The sequence below is a fragment of the Lactuca sativa genome, chromosome 1 (genome assembly GCF_002870075.4).
Source record: "Lactuca sativa cultivar Salinas chromosome 1, Lsat_Salinas_v11, whole genome shotgun sequence".
NCBI lineage: Eukaryota > Viridiplantae > Streptophyta > Magnoliopsida > Asterales > Asteraceae > Lactuca > Lactuca sativa.
The window spans coordinates 121,153,526-121,175,962 of NC_056623.2; the positions used below are offsets into that span (position 1 = coordinate 121,153,526).

Genomic DNA, 22,437 nt, shown 5'->3' on the forward strand with positions numbered 1-22,437 from the left:
TGACATTTGTCATCCCAGACTTGTCGGTCTAGCTGTTGCATGCAGCTAAGGTGTGAGTTTGTCAGACCCAATATAGACCTATATACAACTATCACGCTCTCCCTCCAGGAGACTCTGGTTACAATACATGACTTATTTGTAAAGTGAAGCGAATGTCTCACAAAACTTATTAACAAATTTACGTGTAATGTAATGAAAACCCCTTTTTGTATAAATGTCCCCTTTCATAATGAGTTTGTTATGTAAATGTATCATCAACTATACCTATTATATTTTACCCAAAACGTTTGTAATTCAAAGGAACTCCATTTTATGTGAGTCGAATGTATAGCAAAAACATAACTATGTTTATCATGCCTTATCTTGTAATATTTGTAATGACAAAAGACTCTTACTAATCATTGAGTATTTCCGTTTATATAAATATTCCACAACAGATAACATAGGTAAAATATGAAACCATCAAAGATTAACACTTTTCTCAACATGTTGCAAAGTGTGATGAAAGTTGTAAGATGTCAACTTGTTTTTAACATTTCTGCACTGTTTTGGAAAAATCACAGAAAACTCATACGAAGTTAAAAACTGAACCCGTAAAATCTGGGAGTTTATAAAGTATGTCTAGTTTTTCATAAATTTTATCATGATTTTTAGATGTGTCTAACTTGTGTGAAAATGTCTATATTCAAAGACTGGTCCGGAATTGTACCTATAGTGATAGGCAGTTTTGTAAAAATCGCCATAAATTTTGGAAAAATCGTATGAACATGTGCAAGTAGTCATTTTAAAGGTATAAACCTGAAATATTTGCCTCTAATACATTTTCGAAAACTAAAATGTTTAAGCTGACCAAAACTGTCCGTGAATGGAGTTAAACTTTTCTGATGAAAGCTGTTGGATGAGTTTAGTTATGTTCTTGGTGTTTTAACTTGTATTCCCCCCCCCCCCTTAAAAGTTAAGAAAACATGAAAAGATAGGGGTATGAACTCATATTGAGTGATTTCAGTAGATGGATGATGGAGAAAAGAAGTGTTCAACTCATGAACACTTGGGAGGTGCTTGAAGATTTGAAGATCTAACACAAATATGATGATATTTGTGTAAGCATTCTATGATTTGGATGAAAGATAATAGAATATATAAGTGTAGGAGGAAGATACATACCAAATGTGGAAGGAAAGCTTGGAAACAAGCCTTGAATCTCAAAATCTAGAGAGAGGAAGTGAGAGAGAATGAAGTTGTCACTTGGTGGAAAAATTGAGTAATGTGAGGAGAGGGGAGTGTTTTCCAGCTCTTGACCAAGTGTGTGGCTGCAAAATGGTGGGAAAAGTACTATGGAATGACTAGGTATGGTGTAATAGTAACTGGGGTTGTACTATGAAGGTATGGGGAGGTTGCTTGTGTCCTTGTCCAAAGGATAAGTCAACACTCCACCTAAATATCTCACCAATTAGATTTTATTCTTAGGCAAGGATTTTCCACAAATTATAGTTAAAATATGAATATTTAGGGTTTGTAATGTGAAAATACAAGTTTGGGCAAAAATCCCACGTTAAAATAATTAAAAACAGGCAAAAATGCGAAATTCCGAAATTCAGGCCGAAGGTGCGACGGTTCGGCTCCTAGGGAGCATAGGACCGATGGTTAAGCTTGGTTATGCATGGGAACCGACAGTAGAAGAGGAACCGAGAGTGGAGGGGTTCGGCTGCGCAGGCTCGCTCCTCGGACAGAAGGTGGAGTCCTCTCGAACCGAAGGTAGGAAGGGATGAGCCGAAAGTCAGGTCTCGGTTCAGCATGATTATAGGACCGAAATAGACCGAGTGCTCGGTCCATTTCGGTTGAGAGGGTTTCGGTTCTAAGGAGGTTCGACTCTAAGAGGTTCGGCTCCTAAGAGGGTTCTGTTCCTAAGAGGAGTTTCGGCTCCTTAAGGCTGTTTTTCGCGTAGACTTCCGTTTTGGAGCTGTTTTCGTTAAATTCGAGGGTCGGGATTCCCCGAGTGATTTTTAGAAGTTCAGAGAGATTTCGAGATAGATTTGGGAGGGATTTCACATACTTGGAGAGATTTCTCATACAGAAAGAAATTTGGGAGAAATTTCACATACTTGGAGAGATTTCTCATACAGAGAGAGATAGTGTGAAAACAATTGAGAGAGGTTTCGTTTGTGACATTTTTGAGTGTCCGGATTCGCAACACAAGGTCCGTAAACCCTGTTAAGCCATGTTTAAGGGTCCTACACAATCCCGATGAGTATGCAACATTGTTTTATTGGTTTGGTTCATTACTTACCACAGATTTAGGTTAAGGAAATCTAGATATACGAACTTTTCAATTGATGATTTCTCATTAGAATAGCGAGTTGTATAGATATTACATAACGTAAACCCTAGTATACAAGGGTTAACTGAGTTGACCGGTTTGACTTGTTGACTTTGTTTGACTTTGACTTGACCAGAATTTGACGTTTGTCACATGTATTATGCTTTGAGCATTGTTAGTAAATTTCAAGCAAATCCTGGTAGTGCCCAAAGGATAACGGTCATGAACATTCTCTCGTATTTCCAAAGAAAAAAATATATCTTCCTAGTCCTTGGAAGTAACAATAAGTTAAGTATGAGTGATTACAGTGAGGTCACATTTCAAACTAATCTTGACAACTTTTGTTCTTAATATGGTTGAGTTTTCTTATTCAATAGTGGAGCGGTGACGTGGAAGACTTTCAAGCAGTCAATGATAGATGACTTTACTTCTGAGTCAAAGTACATCACAGCAAGTGAGACATCGAAGCAAGCGGCTTGGTTGAAGAATTAAATCGGAGATCTCAAAGTAGTCGCGACCATTCAAGAGCCAATAGAACTGTTATGTGATAATAAATGGAATTGATAGAAAGTCCACTACATCAGACATAGGATTGAAGAAGGGAATCTTCTGGTGAAGCAAGTATCATCAGAAGACAATTATGTAGATCCGTTAACAAAGGCTTTGAGCCCTAGCATGCTAGGAGCATTGACTTGATAGATGAAATTAGTTTTAGTAGATAGTTAATAGTTTGAAGCTTTGTAACAAGATATATGTAATTAATTTTGTTGAATGAATAATAAAGAATTATTTATGAGTATTATACTATCTTTTTCAATTATTTATTCTTATATTTCACTTTGCATGTTACTTCTAAATAATTTGATCACCCAAAATCTCACAATCGTTCTACTATTCGGAGTAGTGATTTAAGACTGTGATGAAACGCATATTGTCTATATAGATTAGAATGGCCGATGATATTTTATCATAACCTCTAAAACTTAATGGAACTACGAACAAAAAAAAAATTTATAAGAATAATTTCCTTCAACCACTCAATTAACTTTTATACCCTCGCAAAATTTCATACATTTTTTCTCAATTATACATCTCGATGTGATTTTATAAGAAAACCTAACTCGAAATGTAATATTAACGGGTTAAAAATCATCATTTTCAATGTGGACGACATCGTATAGCATAAATAGAACTGAAATAATTTTGAATTTGACTCTAATGCAAATACATCTTACAACCAAATTCCAATTTACCCCTTTTACGCTTTATGAAAAAAATAAAAGAGCTATGCAAAATTAAAAACAAAAACATGGAACTTTAGCAAGTTTCTGGTAGCTACTTTCTTGGAAACATAATAATGTCGTTGGCAAGCTTCTCAATATTCAATGAAGATGAGCCTTTCGGACCAGTTGCAATTTCAATCTTTTTCTTCCACTCCTGAGCCTTGCTCCTTATGCGTTTACCCTTGTCTCCTCCAATCAACTCCTTCGTAAGCCTCTCCACTTCATCCCTGTTCACCTTATGATCGATCTCCATGCCAACTTCCCATTCCATGCACATTTGCCTGCAATTAGTTAGTTGGTCCCATAAAAATGGCCAACATAGCATGGGGACCCCAGCTGTTAAGCTCTCAATGGTTGAACCCCACCCACAGTGAGTCAAGAAGCCACCAATTGAAGGGTGCTTCAACACTTCTTCCTGGGAACACCAGCTTGCGATAAAGCCTCTCTCATTAATCAGCTCTTGGAGTTCACGAGGAAAGGAAGCAGACTCACCAATAACCAAATCAGGTCTGATGATCCAAAGAAAATAATGGTTGCTATTAGCAAGTCCCCAACCAAACTCTAGCAACTGTTCTAAAGACACTGATATTAAGCTTCCAAAATTGACATAAACCACCGAATGTGGTTCCTTTGATTCCAGCCATTTAAGGCACCCATCTTCTTCTTTCCAGAGACTGTAGCCCTTAATATCCAACTTCTTTGTTTCTTCTTCAAGTTGTATTGGATTTAGAAGCAACTCCAATGGTCCAATCGTATACACATGAGGAATCATCGATGTGAAAACTTTGATGACGGTTGACTCTAACTCCTCAAATGTGTGAATGATCATGTTTGAGACCCTCCTAGTTGCCTTTACGCACTCAACGACATAATTATAGGAATCATCATTTGGGTTTGTGGTTCTAATATAACCCGGAAGGTCCTTTAAACGGAACCCTTCTAATCCCGGAATCGAATCAATTACAGTGTCAAGATACCCATTGGTGAAGCAACTTTCATCTGAAACATTAGCAAATCTTAGTTACGTAAACAAATAAGTTATAATATATAATCAACAGATAAGTAAACATTTTCTAAACAAAAGTAAACTACCACTTACGATTCTTCGTCCTTATTTTCTTATATACACGTATAAACAACAATATCAACTTCAAGATTTTTATAATTTGCTTGAGAAATGTAGGGAGCTAACAAGCTAACCTTTAAATGGGATAAGTCCTTTCTCAATTAGAACTGGAGCTTGGTAATATCCCATGAAAGCACAAGCAGCAAAAGTCCAAAAATGGATGATCGGGAGTTTAAGCTGCTCAGCAGCTTCAACGGTGAAAGGCATCATACCATCAGCAAGAATACAAGTACCTGGATTCTTTAACCTTCGCATAAGGTCAAGAAAGGGATCCAAGAAGTTGACTAGAATAGAGGCAGTGACTGCATACATGAAGTTTGGTGTACCCTCGGGAACACCATCGGGAATGGTCTCGAACTGGAACCCTGGTTCACCATCAAGAGAGTTTGGCCCTCCGGACTCGAGTAACTGCCTGTGGTTAACCTCGGTGTTGACGAAGGTTATGTCCAGGCCACCCTTGTGGTGCAGTAGCCTTGCTAGTTTCAGCATGCACTTAATGTGGCTCTGTGCTGGATATGGTACGAACACTACATGTGGCTTGCTTTCAGTTTTCACCAGTACTGTTTCCATCTTATAAATGTCTATAGGTGTGTAAGTTTTATGATAATGCGTAGCCGAGGGTTATTATATAGGGAGACGAGAAGTGATTAGGTGATGATATTGTGTTTGTATGGATTCGAAATCTGCTCTCACCGAAGCACAATATTTTATAAAACACGTTTTATAATATTAATAATATAATAATTTCATAACTGAAGTATAAAATATTTTTTGTTGGCAGCTGGCACACGATTTCATAATCAAATTAAAAATTTTCTTGATATTTATACGTATATTTGCGAACCATGTACCAACACTTCTCTTGTAAACTAATAAACTAGAGGGTGTGCCCTCGCGTACGTTGCTAGGGATCGGGAAATTTTTTTATTATTTTCTTGGTTGTTTCAGATTTCACAGTTCGTGTTTGTTTATGGAACAATTTTTTAGAATATGCATAAGTGACCAAAGTGGAGAAAATATAGAAACTATGGTGGTTAGATGTTGAAAAACGAAAATTAATATTAGAGAAGGGATCAAAATAGTCAAGTTATAGAAAAATATTATGACTTACTGTAATTAACATTAGAGAATTGACCAAAAGTGTCAAGTTGTAGAAAATGGACAAAAATTGATAAAATATAGAAACTATGGTGGTTAGATGCTGGAAAACGAAAAATAATATCAAAGAAGATACCAAAACTGTCAAGTTGTAGAAAATATTATTACTTATTGTGATTAATATTAGAATATGGACCAAAACTGTCAAGTTGTAGAAATTATTATAGCCAGATAATATAACCTTAAAGAACATGGGACCAAATGTATTAACATGACAAACAATTGTTGCCGGAGTTTGAAGTAGAAACCTTTACTATTCAAAATAAATAAATAGATAAATAAATAAAGGTCCAATAAGAAACAGTTACTGTTCCTACAGAACAAAACAATTAATCTATATATAAATATAAGTTATAAATCATCGGCGTTATTTTATACCTCTACCCCTCTTATGTAGTAGGTCAAACGCTTTTATTTTCCACTAATTAATCATGTCTGGATCATAGCTCGGTCTGGATCATAGCTCGTAGATGTTTACATGCTCCTTCCTCGGCCATATGTGATATGTGACATTTTTTCACAAGTTGTAGCACAAATAAGAAAAGAAGAGTAAAGAAAATAAGCACAAATAAGAAAAGAAGAGTAAAGAAAATAAGGAGAATATATATATATATATATATATATATATATATATATATATATATATATATATATATATATATATATATATATATATATAAAAAGAAAAAGAAAATAAAGTTGTTTTTTGTGCTCTTGGGTTTGAAAGAAGTGGAAGAAAAAATTAAATATTTTGTTATTACCTTTAAATTCTTCTAAATCGGAAAGAAAATTAGGAGAGAAAGTATTATTTCATTTCCTTCCATTTCCTTTTCTTTAATAAAACCCTGGAACACCAATTTGGTTTATTTTCTTCTCACTTCCACTCATTTTTTTTTCTCTCATGAAGTTGAACTCGAAAATAGTATGTAAAAGTAACCATCTAGGTTGCAGAGGTCTTTCTGTAGAATCGATTTACCTTTTGGGTTCGTCAGTAAAAAAATAAAATTGGTCGATCATTAGAAGTAGTGGCTAAGCGAAATGACCATAATATGGTTATTTAACAGTTTCTTATGCTGACTAACCAATATATATATATATATATATATATATATATATATATATATATATATATATATATATATATATATATATATATATATATATATATATATATATATATATATATAAAGATTACAGAAAACGTTACACGTTAGCTAGTTGGTGGACTGGAGTTTAGGGACTAATCGGCTAAGCGGAGATTAATCAGGGACCATTAATTATTAAGAAAATTATTCAAAAACTTATAAATCTAACTTTATTCGTAAGAATATAAATAAATAAGCATAAAATTTTAATAATTAGTTTAACATGCACTACAATTTATCAACCAATTAATAAGAAAAGTTATTCAAATTTTAATATATCTTAAGAAAAGAAGTAAATTTGGGTATTTGTATATTTGAAAACATAGAAATTTGGAAAATTTTGGAGAAAAAGTATAAAATTTAATTTTTTTAATTTTTTTTTTATATATTAGTTGACAATTGAAATACTATGAACTTTTGAAATTTTGAAAATTTTGGTTTAATATTTAAAATTTTGAACATTTGAAAATTTGGCCGATTAGCCCGCCTAAGACTGATTAGGGCCGTCTAGGACCGATTAGAACCGTCTAGCTCCGAATTTGAGCCCCTTTGACCAAAACCGATTAAGCTGATCGATTAGCTTTAATCCTATTCGGTTGAAGACCGACCAGTGATTAATCCCCGATTAATCGACCGCCTAGACCGATTTTTCCAACACTGATATATATATATATATATATATATATATATATATATATATATATATATATATATATATATATATATATATAGAGAGAGAGAGAGAGAGAGAGAGAGAGAGGGGAGGAATGATCATTTGAGAACTTATAGCTTCCAAGAACCTGAGAACTAAACAATGACCGATATATTAAAATAATAAAGTGTTAGGATGTTTTGTGGCATTTTCGTAAATACCTGAAAATAAGAAGGGACGGTGGCATCTTATTAAAATAAATCAGTGGCATCTAGGGAAACTGTAATTGATACCCCATTATCAGATTAATCACATCCAACAAGAAGGTGTGATATGGATGTAACGAAGAACGGCACATTTCGAAAGACTGTCCAAAGAAGAAGGAGGTAGTGAGGCCCAATTTCCCACCGAAGCCGAAAGCGAGAGCTTTCCAGATGACCCTGGAAGCCGAAAAGGATGCAGCAGATGTCGCTTCAGGTGCCTTTCTTGTAAATGGATTGTCTATTAATATATTGTTTGATTCCCGAGCAAATTAGTCCTTTATATCACACAAATTTGGTGGAAGACTATCATTGCCTGTAGATAAACTTGATAATGCTTTAGTTGTAGAAGTTGCCAGTAGCAAATTCATACCTGTTAGCGGTTACACTAAGAACATCGTTATCTACTTGAACTGAAACGAATTCCACAAGGACCTGTTACCCATTGAGTTGAATGGTTTCAACATCGTACTAGAACTGGATTGGCTTAGCGTCAATGATGTCGAGATACTGTGCAAGAACAAGATAGTAAGAGTGAACCCACCTGGAAAAAAGTCATTTATGGTGTACGGGGACAAACACAAAGTAAATTCTAGAATCATTTCCCTGATGAATGCCATAGAATGTTTGTCTAAAGGATGAACATCAAACATGGCATTTGTAATCGATGCAAAGAAAGAAAAGAAGGAGATACAAATAATACCAGTGGTGTGTGACTATCCAGAAGTATTTCCCAAATATCTTCCTGGATTCCCCATGATAGACAAGTGTAGTTTCGAATAGACTTGTTTCCAGGATCAACGCCAATAATGAAGGCACCATACCGATTAGCACGACAGAGATGAAGGAGATTATGACGCAACTTCATGAGTTGTTGCACAATGGTTTCATTAGACTTAGTTCATCACCCTGGGGAGCTCCGGTGTTATTCGTAAAGAAGAAAGATGGAAGCATGACGTTGTACATAGATTATAGAGAGCTGAACAAGGCAACGGTAAAGAACATGTACCCATTGCCAAGGATTTATGACCTATTCGATTAGCTGCAAGATTCGAGCTATTTCTCAAAGATCGATATTAGGCCAGGATATCATCAGCTGAAGGTGAGAGAGCAAGATATTGAGAAAACAACATTCAAAACGAGATACAGACACTATGAGTTTGTGGTTATGTCATTTGGACTAACCAATGCTCCAGCAACATTCATGGATTTCATGAATAGGGGGAACGACCTGTATGGATATAAAGAACATTAAAAACAGAGCTCACATGTGAAAGTTATGAATTTTAGAAGTCGAGAGAAGATATTGTGAGGTTGTCCGAGGGGGAACGCCCTACGTAGAAGGAAGGAACGCCCCGCATTCGGAAAAACTAGGCTTTGGATCCTCCAAGTCATTCCATCCGATGGTTGACACACATTGTACAAACCTCGGTATACGCCCCGCTCCTACGCGCTACGTTCGCATGAGCGCCCTACACACCAAGGAACGCGTTGCGCTCCTCCGAGGAACGCCCTATGCAACGACGCTTCGACCCTATAAATAAGATGCGAAGCCAGCCGATTTTCTCACACTTTAAACCTATTCTTTGTTTCTCTACTCTCTCTTTCTCTCTCTCTCTCTCTCTCTCTCTCTCTCTCTCTCTCTCTCTAAACCTACCAAACACCCCCAAGCCTAGGAAACCTCCGTAGCACTAGAATAAAGCCCCGGAGCACCGGAAGGCTCCAAGAAAAAGACTTTTTTAGCTCGGAACTCTGCTCGTGCAGAGCCCGGTTTTCACGCAAACCTCCCGGTTTCGTCAAAGGAAATCATATTTTTAAGAAGCGAAGCGTTGTCCAAGTTGGAATCACCACCATATCAAGTGAGTGCATAGTCACTTTCATCTTACACACATATATGAAGTATTTTATATAAATTACGTGTTACGTGTGCATATTATCTGTTTACTTGAGATCTATATTGGATGAACAGTTTTATGGATGTTTTTAATGATTTAAATTGTATGTGTATTTTATATCTACATATATCCTGGGTAAAACATGGGTAGATGAAATAGTTGATGTGTGATGAAATAAAATGGTGAGAGACCTCGATGTTGACGATGTTCTAGTCATCTAGCGGAGTATATATGAGGACCACAGACTATTCTAAACAATCTAGTGAAACGCTAGCAGGCTCACAACCTGTAGGTGTTTGTGAACGATGTGTTCACCGGTGTACTCTATCCCCCTCATGGTTATCTTACGGACATTTATTTCTGAGGAACCCGTTTAGCAGTAGTGTTCATCCTAGTGTTCCTTAGGCTAGGTCCCTTATAATAGATGCTTTATGGACGTAAAGTGAGGATAACGGGAAAGGGTAATTGGGTTGAATGATTTGATGAAAATAATAAACTTATTTATTGTGGGTTGAAAATCCTATGTGCTCACCAGGCTCCCCAGCCTGACCCACTCAGATTTTGTATTACAGGTAGTAACACAAGAGTATAGATGCGATGAATCGATGAGAGATTATGGATTTTAGGCTAGTAGAAATAAATCGAATGTTCTAAGGTCTATGTTTTATTTATGCCTAATTTGTTTGTGGTCTATGTTGTTTTGTTTATGCTTTTGATCTGTATTCACAATGATATCCCAGGGTTTGTAATGTAATGAAAACACGTTTCTTTGGAAATTCTTTGATAAAACCTTTATCATATTTTTTTGGGAACAAATTCCGCAGCATTTTTCTTAAAAAGTATACTCTGATTTTCAAATAAACCATAAACATATCGGTCTTTTATGGCCGTGAATTTGGGGATGTCACATGCCACCTCCCTCACGATCTGCATGACCATCCTATTTTTCTTCTTTAATTCATATTTTTGTTCTTTGGGTTCTCGACAGTCGACACTCAAAGTCAAAATTGGTTGGTCGCTTTGACTCCTTCAAAGCTTGGAGGCTATAACTTTTCGGTTGAATCTCGATGGACAACCTGACAAAGGACTGAAGCGTGATGGAGCTATAGAACTAAAGAGGAGTTGAATCTCCAATCAAATATAAATCTTTCTACTCCTCTTTTTGTTTTGAGTTATCGACATTGAGAATTCATACTTCAGAATCAATAGTTTCTAATTTTCTATAAACTGTCACCTCCCTCAAGATCTATACGACCATCCCTCTCAATCTCTTTCGTCTTTCAGTGACCATTGCTATAATTTCCTTCTATATGTTTGCTTAATTCGAAATTCAATTGAAAATCTTGAACTGTCAATTCTAAAATATGAACAATTCTTTGGGTTTGTTAGTTGTTTTGATTATATGAACTTGAAGATTATCATTTTATGTTTTTTCATTCTAGGTACAACATACCTATATGATAGATATTGCAGCTGATGAGTGTCCCACAGTGGAATTTGTTGTAAACAATATGCATCGTTTCTTTTATTCAGTTGATTACATGGTTATATCCTCATTTGATTATAAGTTTATACATTATATTCTGTACACAATCATCTTCTTTAGGGATTTAGAGAGAAGAAATACAGAAATAGAGATGGAAATAACACATTAACACTAGAAAGATGCCAAGGTTTTCTTGAGATATTTCTCTGTGAATGTATATTGGGTTGTTGTTATGTTTGGTTTTACTCCTAAAAATCATGATTTTCTTCCTTTACGTTCCTAGACATATTACTTGCTCAAGACAAAATGAAAGGGTAACATGTATTCAACCTATTATATTTATTTCTTCAATATGTTATGGTTATGTCTACGATTATAGGCTTTTAAGGAAAACATTGTGTATATTTGTGTAGATAGGATTTCAACTAGCCACTTGTCTTAAAATCTCACAACTCTTCATATTGGTCTCAAGTACAGGTTCAGGAATTGAAAGTAGTAGAAGGAAAGTTCACTGTTATCTTTGTAAAAACTCTTACCCACAATAGATGTGTAGAAAGTCATTAAAGAAATCTTGAAAGAAGGGGAGTGGTATTGTAACACCCTGTTCCAAATCGTTTCCTAATTCGGGGTTGTGACCCGAGGATCGGACATCATAAGACTTAGGGCCTTTGGGGAAGAGAGATTTAGACCCTTTTTGGGTGTGGGTAATGTAGGTTATATGATTCGGGAGTCCCGTTTGCGATTTAAAGCCCAAGGGTATATCCATAAAGTGGCAGACCAGGCTTTTATGAATATTGGATTTTAGTTCGGGAAATTTTAATGCAAGGATGAGTTGAGAGAAGTGTACAACTTCTCATTTCCTTTTCTTGGATATAAGGATTTTCAAAAATGGGCTTCAAACGAAGAAATAATGGCCAACAGAAGTTGGGCGGTATTAGGGTTAAATATATTATGTTAGGCGTACATAGGAGTACATTGGGCATACTATGCAGAATGATCATGCGTGCTTAAGGGAGTATGTTGGGCATACCAGAAGTACGCATGATGTACTCCAGTCAGACCCGAACCCTAATTTAGGGTCTTAGAACCTATTTAAGCTCCTTAACTCAACACCAAACCCTATTACCTTCAACCTCCATCCTTTAAATCCTAGAAACGAAATCTTAGTCCCCGTTGGTGTGGTTCTTGAGCTTTTGGTGGAATTTCATGAATTTTGGTGATCACTAAAGAAGATGGAGCTTCTTCGAGAAGTGTGGGGTTGCTTGATGCTTTTGGATCCAAGATTTTTGTATCTTGATCTATCTTTTGGAGGCATAAGGTTTCTATCTTGATGAATCTAGATGTTAGATCTGCTTTAAGGAATATTTTGGGGCTCATTTTGTTCCTTAGAGTCAGCCTTGTGAGTATGAGCTTAGAATGCTGGATTTTTGGCATTTTTGAGGTCCCTTGTTCATAAACATGTCATCTTGAAGAGTTATTTTGGAACATTCATTAGTTTGGGTGTTTATTATGGATTTTATTGAGGAATTGGTACCATTAATCCATGTAAAGGAGTAAACTTCCCAACTTTACATGTTAAGACATCTCCTTGGGGTCATATATGAGTTTAGACGTCCTTGTCTTAACCATTAAGAGATTTTGTGGGATTTTGGATCTCTACTGAGTATGTTAGGCGTATGTAGGAGTACGCTCAACGTAATGCATGGTTTGTACATCTTCGACTTGTACCTTGTGCTTTGAGGGTGAGTACACGGGGTGTACTCCCCAACATGACAGTCTTCGGCCTTTTAAGGTTTAGGCCTTGTTGGGCCATTAGACTTCTGACTTTGGGCCATGGATAGACTAAGGCTTTTCTTGGAATTAGGTCCATGTTGGTTTGTTGGCCTAATTAGGAAGATAGGCCATATTGGGCCTTGGGATGCCTTTTAGGAAATTGGGCTTTTTGAGCAAATGGGTTGAGCCTTGGTTTTTGGGCCAAGTAAGAAAATGGTAAAATGGACTTTTATCCTTTAGGAAGTTGGATTATGGTCTGGGCCTTGGATTTTGGGTTATTGGGTTAATTATTAATTATGGTTGTATTTATTGTTAGTTGTTGCGAGGTTATCTGATTCAGCGACCCAAGCAGTTATTTAATTATCAACGGATTGAGGTGCGTCTCCTCACTGTACTCGTGGGTTGAAGGCACCAATGACAACCCACTAGGTTATATTATGTTAGATGTCTTTGTGACTCTTTGATTATATGTAGGGCTAGGCCCAATTGTATGTTGGACTAGGCCCATTATATGATGGGCTAGGCCCGTTTGTATGTTGGCTTGGGCCCTTGGATCAAGAGGGGCTATGCCCATTATATGTTACATAGGTGCTAAATATCTTTATGAATTTCACATTTGTATGATCGGGTTGGGCCCATTGGTTTGGTAGGGCTAGGCCCATTATGGAGGGATGGGCCCAATATGTGGGCTAGGCACAATGGTGTGTATGGTATGTGGTATTTTGGGGTACTCACTAAGCTTTGTGCTTACATTTTTATAGTTATGTTTTTCAGGTACATCCGGTTCGAAAGGGAAGGGACCGGCTTGATTGTAGCGCATCCACCCATGTTTTCACCTTGTCATGATTTTTAGATTGTACTCTGATAACTATTTTCTGATGAAATACTTTTAAATAATTAGAAAAAGGACTGTGGATGTTTGTCTAAAAGATAATTAGTCTTTTGATTGAATTAAAAATGAAATTTTTACCATGTAATTCTCGGGTCGTTACAAGTCTGCGCTCTTCCAATCCTAAAGATTTGATGGATTTCCAATCTATCTCGCAACCTTACGAATAAAACTGTCGAAAACCCGAGCTTACCCATACTAGCGCAAACAACTGAAATCCAGATAAACACTTCCAAAAATGTCAGCAGGTCTAATAACCCCATACTATACCGGAACTAGAGAATCTTCACTCTATCTTCTCATTCTCAGAAGGATCTCTGCAATCTAACCATCTTTAACCTTTGCGATTAAAAATAAAAATTCACTGGTGCTTCCAATGTACAAACACACTCATGCGACTGTCACCTTCATCCTCTTGCTACCGCTCCTTCCCTAGCAACGATAGTGATCGGACCCAAAGGTCCTTCCATAAACGATTGTTGTGTCCTACTTGAACAAATTCTAACACATCCGAATTTTGACTTCGTTGAGGAACTAATTCTGTTAATTCATCCATAGATCTTACAAGAGATACCTCTGAATTGACCCCAACAAAGAACCAGAACAACAATTGAACAAACTAAATCTCTCTCAGCAAGATACGACCCACTAATAACTCTTGGCATGCAAAAAAGGCATATAAAAATTCTCGATGATATAACCTAGTCAATAACAGAGAACTACACCAAAGATGATGCTTACACATACTGACACAAGATTCCAAATCAAATTTAAATATTGACAATAGGGCATGGAAGAATATAAAATATAACATACCTACGGCAGCATCTGCTGAGAACACTGTCATCCCCCGAATGACATTGCAATGCTTGGCTCCTCGCTTCTAGGGCTCCTGCCCTACGCACATGACCCTTAATGATCCTTAAAGTAACTAGAGCAAGTTCACTCACTACTCCACCCCTCAACATCGGACAGTCGACTTTCGTATGACCTACCTGGTTGCAATGAAAACACATTGGCACCGACCCACAGGCAATCCCTACTAAAATGACCCATCTCAGAATAACTAAAATATCATCAACCTGTCTCTGGACATTCTCTCTCATGGATCCTCCCACACATGGCACAACGGACCTGACCCTGATGGCCTCCAGAACGTAAATCCTAAGTATTGGGCCTCTTCGCCCGACTCACTACAATCTGAGTCTGCTCTAACTTCTTCTTCCCTAGGTGAACCAAATCAATATCATGCTCTCAGGCTCTAGCAATTATATCATTCAGGGTCTTGCACCCTGACAAACTCACAGACTCCTTGATGCCATCCTTCAGTATATCATGATACCTTCGCTTCTTCACCTCCTCCCACCAATCTTGGGCTCTGTCTTTTAGAAGACAAGAGGAAAATGTGACATTTGACTCCTCAGGGGCAGAAACTCGTCTAGAAATCCTTATCCATATCCGCTAACCATCTCGTACCGGCAATGGGGTCCTTCTCCCCAAAGAACTCGAAAGCTCCACAAGTACGGAACTCGTAGAAGGAAAGAGTACAAGCTCTGACAATAGTCGTAATATCAGTGTGGAATGCTCCCAAACGCTCATATAAGAGTGATGCATAGGCTAGGGTAGCCTTATCAGTTTGACTCTTAGGAACCTGGTGGTTGGATCAGGTATGAGACTGGTAGTCTCAGCGGCGGATTAGGGACTTTATATCCCAATTTAGTGGAAGGTCATCGTCAATCTAGATATTTCGGGAAAGATGCAAGTGTAAATCCTTGGATCTCCGGTTATGACTTATGAGTCGTGTCGGCTTTTAGATGAAACTAGCGTTGGGAGTTGTTAGTGTATATATGCAAGATATTTACTTCAAAAATTTATGGATTAAGGAATCTATATGCCAAGGATATCAGTTGCAAAGTTAAGGGTCAAAGGACGTTTTCAGTTTTGATGGAAGAATGAGGCCCTAGTGATTGTGTTTCGGAATGGTTCCACCTGTGTCGAGGTCATGCAAGTTATGGGGCTTCGGAATTATAACAGTAACATATTGGTTTGACATTTTAGGGATTAGTGATTCATTCAACATTAGGAGGTTTTGTTCGGAACATTGGTACCCAAGAGGGTGGTGAATAGTGATTTCGAGGATGAAATCTAACTTAATTAGGGGAGAGTTATAACACCCTCTTCCTATTCATTTCCTAATTCAGGGCCGTTACCCAAGGATCGGACATCATCAGGCTTAGGGCCTTTGGAAAAGAGAGATTTATACCATTTCTAGGTGTGGGTTATGTAGGTTAGATGATCTGGGAGCTCGGTTTCTGATTTGAAGCCCAAGGGTATAACCGTAAGGTGGTAGTTTGAGCTTTTATGAATATTGGATTTTAGTTCAGGAAGTTTTAAGGCAAGGATAAGTTGATAGAAGTGTAGAACTTCTCGTTACCTTTCCGTGGATATAAGAATCGTTGAAAACGGGCTTAGAAGGAAGAAGTAATGGCCTTCAGAAGTTTGGTTGCATTAGGGTTAAACCTAGTACGTTGGGTGTATATAGGAGTACGTTGGGCATACTAGACAGAATGATTGTGGGTGCTTAAAGGAGTACGTTGGGCGTACCAGAAGTACGTATGACGTACTCCAATAAGACCCAAACCCTAATTTAGCATCTTGGATCGTACTTAAGCTCCTTAACTCAACACCAAACCCTATTATCTTCAGTCTTCATCCCCTTAAACCCTAGAAATGAAACCCTAGTCCTATTTGTGTAGTGCTTGAGATTTTAGTGGTATTTCATGAATTTTGGTGATCATTAAAGAAGAGTGTGCTTCTTGGAGAAGTGTGGGATTACTTGAAGCTTTTGGATCCACGATTTGTGTATCTTGATCTATCTTATGGAGGTATAAAGTCTCTATCTTGATGAATTTAGGTGTGATACATAGTTTAAAGAATATTTCGGGTTCATTTTGGTCCTTAGAGTCATCCTTGTGAGTATGAGCTACTCAAAGAGCTTAGAATGCTGGATTTTGGTACTTGTGAGGTCCATTGTTCTTAAAAATTTCATCTTGATGAGTTATTTTGGACCATACATGAGTTTGGGTTGTTTATTATGGATTATAATGAGGAATTCTTCCCATTAAGCCATATAAAAGGGTAAAGTTACCCACTTTACATGTTAAGACATCTCCTTAGGGTCATATATGAGTTTGGAAGTCCTTGTCTTAATCATTAAGAATTTTTGTCGGATTTTCGATCTCTGTTAAGTACGTTGGGCATACGTAGGAGTACGCTTAGCGTAATGCATGGTTTGTGCATGTTGGGCTTGTACCTTGTGCTTCAAGGGTGAGTACGTGGGGTGTACTCCCCAGCATGAAAATTTTGGGCCTTTTAAGGTTTGAGCCTTGTTGGGCCATTGGAATTCTAACTTCGGCCCATCGATAGACTAAGGGTTTTCTTGTAATTAGGTGCATGTTGGTTTTTGGGCCCAATTAGGAAAATGGGTCATATTGGGCGTTAGGATGCCTTTTAGGAAATGAGGATTTTTTAGAAAATGGGTTGGGCCTTGGTTTTTGGGCCAAATAAGACCATTTTACCCTTTAGGAAGTTTGATTATGGTTTAGGCCTTGGGTTTTGGATTATTGGGTTAATTATTAATTAATTTGTATTTAGTGTTATTTGGTGTGAGGTTATGCGGTTCAGCAACCCGAGCAATTATTTGATTATTAGTAGATTTAGGTAAGTCTCCTCAGTGTACTAGGGGGTCGAAGGCACCAATGTCGGTCCACTAGGTTATTTTGTGTTAGATGTCTTTATGAATCTTGCATTGTATGTTTGCTAGGCCTAATTGTACGTTGTCCTAGGCCCATCGTATGACGGGCTAAGCATATTTGTATGTTAGGTTGGGCCTATGGATCAGGACGAGCTAGGCCGACTGTATGTTCTGTAGGTCCTAATTGTCTTTGTGGCTTTTGCATTTGTATGATCGGGATTGGCCTATTGGTTTGGCAGGGCTAGGTTCAATATGGTGGGTTGGACCCAATGTGAGCGCTAGGCCAAATGGTATGCATGGTATGTGACATTTTGAAGAGCTCATTCACCTTTGTGTTTATGGTTTTATGGTTATGTATTCAGGTACTTCCGGTTCGAAAGGGAAGAGACCGACTTGATCGCACTGCTGTTGGATTAATGTCTAAGTCCATAACTATAATTGGTAAGACTTGACCCGACCCGGCATGGTCCATTTGGGTTGCATACCATCATGCACTTGGATAGACTATAATGAGAGAAATAAGACACTTATGGTTATTAATATATTATGAGTTCTAGTATATTAATAATAAGAATAATAAGATTATTTAATTAGTATTGATCAAGAATTAATCTAGGATTAATTAAGTGATCAAAAGAAGACTAATTAAATATATGGGTTGATTGTGTAAATCATCCATACTTGTATAGTGGGCTAATGCTCCATGGATAATCAAGTTGGGCTAAAACCCATAGGATGGTCCATGGATTCTCCATGGTGTATTTGTACCCATGGATCATGGAAATGAAAGGCCATGTCAATTAGGGTTTACATGGTGTAACCCTAACTATATAAGCATCTTATTCTTGACCAAATCGGCCACTAGTGTGTGAAAATAAAGGGCTAGCCGATTTCATGAGTTATAGAATTCTCTCAAGCTATTCTAAGTGTTTTGGTGATTGTGATTCCACTTGAGGCTTCCACACTATTGAGGCTAAGCTCTTAAAGCTTGAAGACATCAAGCTACAACAAAAGGTATGTATTCTATCTTGATACACTCATTGATTTGTATGCTAGATTAGGATTAATACCTTGGTTGTTCTTATTTGCATGTATAATAGAGAAAACATAGATCCAAGGTATTTAGGGTTGCATGTACACTTAGGAGTGTTAGAATGCTCAAAACCCAACAGTGGTATTAGAGCCACGGGTTGTTTTCTGTTATATTGATGCAAATATTTTATTTTCAAAGTTGAAAAAAAAAACATGAAGTTCGTCAAATTTTAAGATAATTACTTGTTCTTGTGAAAAACTAATTATTTGTAAAATTTGAATAATTTTCTTTATGAGTTGAATTAGGTCAAATTTAATAAAAGATAAAATGATATGATTATTTTATTAGTTTTAAAAGTTTGATCTAAAGAGTTTTATTTTTTGAAACCTCCATAAGTTATGGATATGAAAAGGTTTTAAAAAAAAAAAATTGATTCAAAGTTTTTTATGGAGTTACAAAACTTGGTCTTAATGTTTTAAAGAATTCCATAACTTGTTCTTAAGATATGGAACATGAAAAGTTTTTTTTTTTTTTGAATTATCTTGTTCTTATGAGTTGCTTAGATTAATAGAAAAGTTAGTTGAAATAGTTGTTTTCAATCCATTTTAATCTAAGAGTTGAGTATAAAATGTGTTTGTGTAACTTGTCCTCAAGTTACATGAAGAGTCACATTAAAGACTCATAAAATTCATAAAAGTTGGCAATGGTTACAAAATGAAGAGTCTTGTGTCATTGAATAATTTTTTATGACTCCATAACTTGTCCTCAAGTTATGGAAGTTCAAGAGTCACTTCATTAAAGAATAAATATGTAACCATAATTAAATCCATAAGTTATAAAATAAAGAAAAGTTAGTTCTTTTATTAGTTTAAAGTCTTCCATAACTTGTCCTCAAGTTATGGAACTTGAAGAGTTTTTGGATTAAAACTACTTTAAACACATAAGTTATGGAATTAATTAGTTTTGAATAGTTTCAAAACTTGCCCTCAAGTTTTGGAATTTGAAAAGTTTTCCTTATGAATACTTTAATTCCAAGTTAGCCCTTAGAATTTTAAAAGTTAAAATTCAACCCTTATACTTTATAATATTATAAGTTAATAATATATATGTATAAGAGTAAAGTCAGTCTTACCGCTAGTACGCCTCATTCACGAAGCCAGTCTATAAGGTGGGTATAAGGTTGTTGCCTATAAAATGGCAACTTAATGGGTGTCCACTCTCACCCACCGCTTGCTTGACTGGTGGAGGGTCGTTAGCCGAACGGGTTTGACAGGACTATAATTCTCCTTTCATTAAAAGTATTAATGATAAATACTAAGTAACTAAACTCTTAATAATTCCCAATCTTAGTTACTTAGGAAAATGTGAATAAGGTGCTACTCCATGAAATTACACTTTACACTTTGTCAAAGTCGTTAGTGGAGCGTGTGTGGTTAACCGGCACACTAACTTGGACTTAACAAGGTAGGTAAAGGGTGACTTAATATTTATCATAGTATCGATGGAGCGTGTGTGGTTAACCGGCACATCGATTGAGGGGTAATTTATTAAGGGTACCAAGTGATTTGCATGGTTACTTCACACCTTGTTTTGTGATCCTCGGCATCCCAGTCACAAAACCTGAAGGGCACACTCGAGATTGAAACATGCCTTTGAACAGTTCAATGAATCTCAAAGATCTAGGAGTTTCAAAACCAATTAAAACCTAATAATACATTTCGTTTATCTTGGTGGAAATTGGTGAATCGTCATTCACCTACCTTCAAATATTTTATAGCTTGGATTACGGCATACCTCTTCTAAGTTATAAAATAGTTTGTTGGGTCCTAGCCTTAATATTTCATATTGGGTGTCATATTAAGGACTTTAAATCAACTATCTTGAATATCTCCCAAAAGTTGTCTGGTTTAGGCACCTATGATCTTCCCAAATCTTTTGAAACAAGGTTTCCTAATGAAGATGATGCCCCATGGATATCATACTTCTTTCTCCTCCTCCATCCATTCTCCATAACCCACAAGTTCTTGAAAAGTTTAAGGTCACTCAAGCCCTATTGGCAAGGCAAGGTCTAGGTGTGATCACATCTTGGAGATGTAGTCACATATTGACAAGCCGGGAGAGTTGGGTGTCAAAGTCTTGAGAAAGTTGGTGGTTCAATCACTTTCTAAGTCACATAGTGAGTTCCTTTGGGACACCTATGAAACAGACTATGACAAGACCCTTAATGATCTTATCTATTTGCTAAGATCAACTTCCTAAAACTCTATGGACATTGACAATGATGACATTGGATATCTAGTAAAGCATTCTCTTCCCAATGGAAAGGGATCGGCCATAGTCAACTCGGTTGACCAAATGGTAAAGAGAAAAGCTATGTCTGTGATAGTCTAATGTACCATTATCAAAGGGTCCATATGTTTATATTGCCAAAGGAAGGGGCATTGGTTGCGAAGCTGCCAGATTTACCTAAGGATGTTAAAGTCAATAAGTTTGACTCTACTTCAGGTAAATTCCACTATCTAACTCTGTTAAGTTTCTATTCTGAGATTCTTGATACTTGATGTGACTGGGTCACATGGTGATGTTTTAAGAATCAAAGAAAAAGTGAAGAAACTTAAAGAAAGAATATGCTGAATCTGATGGCGTAGATGGATTTGTATCGCATAGTTTGAAGACCGGATTCTTGAGCTACTTCTTAGGAGTTATGAGATATTGCTTAGGAATAGGTAACAACAAGTTTTCATATGGATTGTAAGGATAAGTTTTCCGCAAAGTTTAAAAATAAAAGAAAATTTTTGATTTTATTTATTTTAAAATATCCTTATAATGGCATTTGAGGAAAATTGTTGCTTATATGATTCCATTAATAGCAAGAGTGGAAATATGAAATTGATTCTTTCATTTGTGGTAATGTCTAAATTTACCAAATAAGGAAAGATTCTCATCACCCAAGTCTCAATTGGACCGGGACTTGGAATCATGCAAGTTGTATAGCATGATGAATGAGAACTTTCAAGTATTGGAAAATTAAGACTAATTACTTGTTCACATGGATGTGTGAGTCAAGTAAAGGACTAAGGGATCGAGTACACATTCTTGTGCACTGATTAAGTCTACCACGAAAGTTTGATAAGACTATTCGTCATAGTTTACTAAAGCTCAGTAAATATGATTATACTTACATGCTTAAGTATAACTCTGAGACATTGGAAAAAGGTTCCAATGTAAGGCAAAGCGAATAAGAAGAATCAAATTAGGCAGAAGGATAAAAGTTTCTCAAATCTGAAAAAATGGGAGAGTACTTTAGTATCAGTTTTGTGATCATCTTAATGATTAAGAAACCATAGCACAATTAGTTCTCTAAGGAAGTCTTAGTGCATTCTTATGACTAAGAAGAGGGATCTTGAATTGTTGAAATGGTTAAATCAAGAAGATGAGTCATACTACAAGCCTTAGAGTCATACTCCAAGATTGTAATTTGAGTGACATGTCTTAAAGAAGGTTTAAAACACTTGTCAAATGTAAGAGTAAAAGTTTTCTACTCTTGTACATTTGAAATTGGTAAGTTGTGATGTTTTGGATAAAACAAAGATCAACTTAGGCCAATTGTGTGAAGTGTTTGTCTTGATTAGAATCCACACTATCTCTTGGATATTTGACAAGGGA

At 36.5% G+C, this 22,437-nt stretch overlaps 1 protein-coding gene across 1 annotated transcript; it reads right to left on the reverse strand.

Moving 5' to 3' along the window:
- Positions 1-3,419: 3,419 nt before the first annotated feature.
- Positions 3,420-5,309, reverse strand: LOC111917375 (UDP-glycosyltransferase 85C2). The gene is made up of 2 exons (XM_023913067.3): positions 4,801-5,309; positions 3,420-4,599 (listed from the first exon to the last, which is right to left on the reverse strand). The coding sequence occupies exons 1-2, from the start codon at positions 5,294-5,296 to the stop codon at positions 3,653-3,655; spliced, it is 1,443 nt and encodes a 480-aa protein (XP_023768835.1). The 5' UTR covers positions 5,297-5,309; the 3' UTR covers positions 3,420-3,652.
- Positions 5,310-22,437: the final 17,128 nt, after the last annotated feature.

Coding starts and splice junctions, on each gene's coding strand:
- LOC111917375 (XM_023913067.3), bottom strand. CDS start 5,296: ATGGAAACAGTACTGGTGAAAACTGAAAGCAAGCCACATGTAGTGTTC. Junction 4,600..4,800: donor AGGACTTATCCCATTTAAAG/GTTAGCTTGTTA, acceptor CTAATGTTTCAG/ATGAAAGTTGCTTCACCAAT.